The following is a 4,771-nucleotide window of genomic DNA, read 5'->3' as shown; positions in this document are numbered from 1 at the left end:
CAGAGATAGTGGTGGAGGGATTACATTAGGGGAAAAAGCTGGAGGGGAAGGGAATTTACTATGGTTCAGAGAATTAGATGTTTGGGTCCAGAAGGTAGGGGGGTAGGTTGGATTGGACTATGGTTTTGTCCCTTCTCTTAGTCCAAAGTAATGGTGCTCTACCCCACCCCCCATCCCCACCCTTCTTACCCTGTTTGGGGATGGGGTCTTCCTGGTCTCTTCTGTAGCTAGTTCCTCTGTAGGTGGCCCAACATTCTGGGAGTAGGCCCCACGAGAGGTGTGGGGGCCCATGATCCGGGAAGGCAGGAGACGACAGCAGCAACGAGAGAGCCAGGGCAGAAGGAGACCCATGGCTGGCTGGGGCTGGGGAGGGAGTATATCCGAACTGCCTTCCAGCTGCCAGAAACTGGCTTCCTCCGGGGCCCAGCCTCGCTCTGATGCCCCAGCCCTGCCCAGTCCCCCGCCCCTGCCCGCTCCACTGCCTCTTGCTCCCTCCCCAGACTGGCTGGCCCCAGAGTCCACGAACTCCTGCCCCTGGGCTGCATATAACCTTTTAGTCAACCAGGTACCACTCCCCTCTGGATCTTGGAGGCTAGGGTCTTGAACCCAAGTTATCCAGTTTTTTTCATCTACCTAGATAAGGTTCACATTTTTTTTTCTGTTACTCATTCTCTTTCAATTCCTTATCCCTACCATTGCCTTCACTCCTGCCTTCTCCTGCTTCCCCAGAGCAAGGGGTCCCCCCACCCTTTATATGTTAAGTTCTGTCTCTTGAGCTGGTCTGTTTTCTTAATGGATAAGGATCATGCCCGATATTCCTTTGCACCTTTTATATTGCTGGACACAAAAGTACTAACTTGATAAATACTTGTTGGATTGAAGTCAGTCTCTTATAAGAGTTTTTGGGCATTCTGTTTCAGGTGAATAGTAAAGTCCTAGACCTGAAATTCTGAGGTCAAACTCTGGAATCCAGGTCCACAGCAGCCTGAGAGGGCCAGTAGGAAGAAGTCAGCCAGCCTTTCCTATTTGGAGTTTAATAATCTATTAGGGTTCTGTCATCTAGGAATGTGTCTAATTTTCTATTGAACCTGTTTCTATTTCATCCTGTCCTATGTGTTAGGGTAGCAATTTCCCTCTGCCCTCTCCCTGCTGTGAAGTAAAAATTCTTTTATGTATTCTGAAAGAAGAGATCTTTCACTGTTCAGAGGATTCCCCAGTTCAAGGTTATTGTTTTTGTTGAGCAAGTTAATATTACAACACACCCCAGCCTCTTAACCAAGGCTACTGGTGAAGAGGGAGGAAAATTCAACAACAGAAATAGGGAAAAAAGTGTTTTCTATTTCTCACTTGAGAAGGAGAATATTATTGTTCCTATTCCTCTGAGGGTGGAAGAATGGTCCCTAGAAACAATGGTGGAAGCACATCTGCTTTCCTATGATCCTTTTTCCTCCTCCCAACTTATAAATCTCCAGCCCTAAACTCCCACAGCTCTTTGTCTTCTTCCCTTGCCCTGGAATCTCACCTAAACCCAGGCTCAACACTGGAGAAGTGTTTGATTATTTCCTGGAAGGTAAAGAAAAGAGAGAGGTTAGAATCCATGACTGAACAACGGCAGAAGGACTTCTGAACATGAGAAGAGTAGGTGATAGGGGGTGGGGTGTAGGACTAGAAAGGGAAGGGGAAACAATATTCGTGCCTGCAATGTAACAGGCAGTGTGCTAAGTGCTTTACAAATATTCCCTCATTTGAGCCTCACAACAACCTTGGGAAGTAAGTGCTATTATTATCCCTATTTTATAGTTGAGGAAACTGAGGCAGAGAGAAGTTAAGTGATTTGCCCGGGGTCACACAGCTAGTGTTTGAGGCCCCTTTTGAACTAAGGTCTTCTTAACTCTAGGTCCAAGATCTAACTATTGTGACCCCTAGACTAAGAGTCTAGGTAAAATTGGTCTGGGCGAAGATGGTTGGTTTTTAACAATGGAAATATAGCCAGGCCCCCACAACTCCTGACGATTCCTCACTCTGCTGAGTCTGAGAGTCTGTTCAACCCTGAGTGCTCCACAAGACAGGTGTATCTAAGCTCATGTCCTGGTGGGACTTTAACAGATGCCCAACTCTGAAAGGTCCCATCTCCTCCAGGCCAGGTGGGGTCCCTGGCTCAGAGGTCCTCCATCGAAGACCAAGTCAGGATATAGTAGGTGGAGAGAAGACAAATGCCAGGCACTTTAGGGGGAGTTCCTCGCCAGGGGCCTCTTGGAGGCTCACATGAAGAGATGGAGACACTGGTGAGGAAGGGAAAGGGAAGAGGGAGGATTAAGGGTATGGACTTGTGTCTTAGTTTCTTCCCCACTCTTTACTGCCCTACTCACCTCCCCCTGACTTATATAAGCTTATGGCCTCCCTACCGATCAAGTCTGCAAGGATCTCCTCTCAATGAAGAAAATAAGGAAGAGGTCAGAGGGATGCAAACACACAGAACTACCCCCCTCGTCAGACCCTTGTAGAGAATTCCTTAAGCCCCTTTTCCTTTTCTCTAGTTGGGGAATTTTAACTATCTTTTCTGGGTTCTTGCTGAAGGAGGAAGGATTCAAGACACTCATCCTATCCCAGGCCCAGAAAGTCTTGGGCATGAGAAAGTCCCTGCATTATCCTCCGTCCTTACCCTGAGGTTCCTGGCCTCCAAGCCCTGCCTGTAGCAATCCCCAAAGTGTCTTCCTGTAGTCTCCCTGCAGCCAGACCTAACTGCTGGAAGACAGCTGCCTACTACCAACTGCCTCCTTCTTCTTTCTGGTTCTGGGAGAGATGCTCCTCAGGCCCAGGTCACTGGGTTGTAGGCAGTGAAGTCCTCACTATTGAAGCCATAGCACCAGAAGCTTTTGCATACTCCTAGCTCCCTGTACCACCCTCCCCCCCAAAGTCAGTGGTGGGAGAGCAGCACAGGAAGGAAAGGGGTATGTGTATGAAGGTAGAGGTCTGGGGGCACAAAGACTCTAGAGTCCCATGATGAGGGAAATCCAAATGAATGGATTGAGGAAGAGTAGGGGGCCTAAGGGTCCCAACCTCTGGGTCCCATTGAGAGGTGGGAAGAAGGACTGGGAGGTGGGATGCCTGGATCTTATAAGAAGGGTTGACTCTGAGTGTGGATCTAAGAATGGGCTGGGGGAGCAGTGCTCCCGGACCCATGGAGGCCAGAATAGAGGTGGGGGGAGGGGTGGTGGTCTGAAGCCTGGATCCCTAACTCACCACTGAGCTTGTTGTAGTCCAAAATGTTCTTCAGACTCTAGTCAGCGTTCTGTTCCCCTCATTTCAGGAAGGCCAGCTCCTTGGCCTCCAGCAGCACTCCCACACTTTCTACCTCAATGCCTGGGGCTCTCAGCCTGGCCCTCCCAACCTCACTGTCATAGCTCACAAAGACCTGGCTGTCTATGTAACTCAGGGCCATGTAAGCATGTTGCCCTGGACCAGACTGAGGCACTGCAGTGAAGTCATACTGTAGAACGGGAGTCCCTGAGAAATCAGGAAGGAGGTCTGGAAATTCCATCGGAAGCAGGAATCCACTACCCCTAACTCTCCTGCCCCCAAAGCTGGGACTGATGTTAGGCCTGGTCTATTGCCAGGTTCCATCTTTCTCCTGCTTGTCTCCTCTTCACTTTCCCTCCTTTCACTTCTGGTCTTGGTCTTCCTCTCTCCTTCTTTCTTCTCTTTTCTCCCCTCCTCCCTATTCCTTTGCATCTTCCAATTTCTCTTCTTTCCCTCTATTATTCCTTCTTTTTTTTTTTTTTTTGGCCTTTTGGAGGGCAATGGGGGTTAAGTAACTTGCCCAAGGTTAAACAGATTCAGGAGGACCTGAGTTCAAATCCAGCCTCTGATCCTGCCTGTGTCCCTGGGCAAGTCGCTTAATCTCTGTCAGCCTCAGGTTTTTCAACTGTAAAATGGGGATAATGACAGCACCTACCTGCCAGTAGTGTTGCCATTACTGCTGGGTGGGAAGGGCATATTCATTCACCTCCCTTGCTAGAAGTTCAATGGTGAGGTAACATGGACGCAATAGACAGGTTCCTGAAAGAGAAGACGGGTTCCCAAAAGGCAGATAAGAAGAGGGATCGTTCCCCATGTTGTCTCTTGCCTGATCTCCAGCTTCTGGGGAGGAAAAATGCCACTCCCTCACACCAGTGTTCTGCCACTAAGATGAGAGGAGAGAGTGTTATTCCATCAAGTTCCATCAAGCAAAAACCCAACCGGAGTCCATCTTGACTTTTGATTCACAGTGTCCAATCATCTTTGACACAATCTCCCATCCCCCAGTTAAGGACCAGTCTGAAGATGCTCAGTCATCCCAACAAGGTACAAGTCACTCAGGAAAAGAGCCAGAACACAGGCCTATCTCCATAGGAGGTGCCATTTTTTTCGATAAGTTGATTCCCTGTAATTTTATCAAGTGGACTGGGATATTCAATTGATCAGGAGTTGCCTGATTAACTTCCCACTACAAAGCTTTCACATTTTAAACCTTAGGAGATAGGAACTCAAGCAATTACTGTGAGGAACCTGGGTGGGTAGTGCTTTGGGGTACATGCACAGAGACCTAGATTAGGCTCTGTCTGAGCTATTGAAATAATCCTGGATGGGTAGCTCCAGCTTGGAGTTTATGGAGAGAATATGTGCCAAGTAGTTATCCCAACCACTATGATACTGATGTCCAACTACCTGTCTTTCCTTTCTGAGTACCCATGGAAAGGGCAGGCACATCACTACAGAAGAACACTATCTG

At 48.4% G+C, this 4,771-nt stretch overlaps 1 protein-coding gene across 1 annotated transcript in view; it reads right to left on the bottom strand.

Annotated features, from left to right (window-relative positions):
- MCCD1 (mitochondrial coiled-coil domain 1) overlaps positions 1-390 on the bottom strand; it is a 965-nt gene extending 575 nt beyond the window's left edge. Inside the window, exon 1 of the mRNA XM_069073252.1 lies at positions 190-390. Coding sequence (XP_068929353.1) covers positions 190-351 — 162 coding nt within the window. The 5' untranslated portion in view covers positions 352-390. The remainder of the gene's footprint in view (positions 1-189) is intronic.
- Positions 391-4,771: the final 4,381 nt, after the last annotated feature.

The sequence above is a fragment of the Petaurus breviceps genome, unplaced genomic scaffold, assembly GCF_028583685.1.
Source record: "Petaurus breviceps papuanus isolate PSGF00001 unplaced genomic scaffold, PetGlider_PUasm1.0 90865, whole genome shotgun sequence".
Lineage (NCBI taxonomy): Eukaryota > Metazoa > Chordata > Mammalia > Diprotodontia > Petauridae > Petaurus > Petaurus breviceps.
The sequence above is the reverse complement of the archived record's forward strand: the minus strand, read 5'-3'. Positions and strand labels throughout refer to the sequence as shown.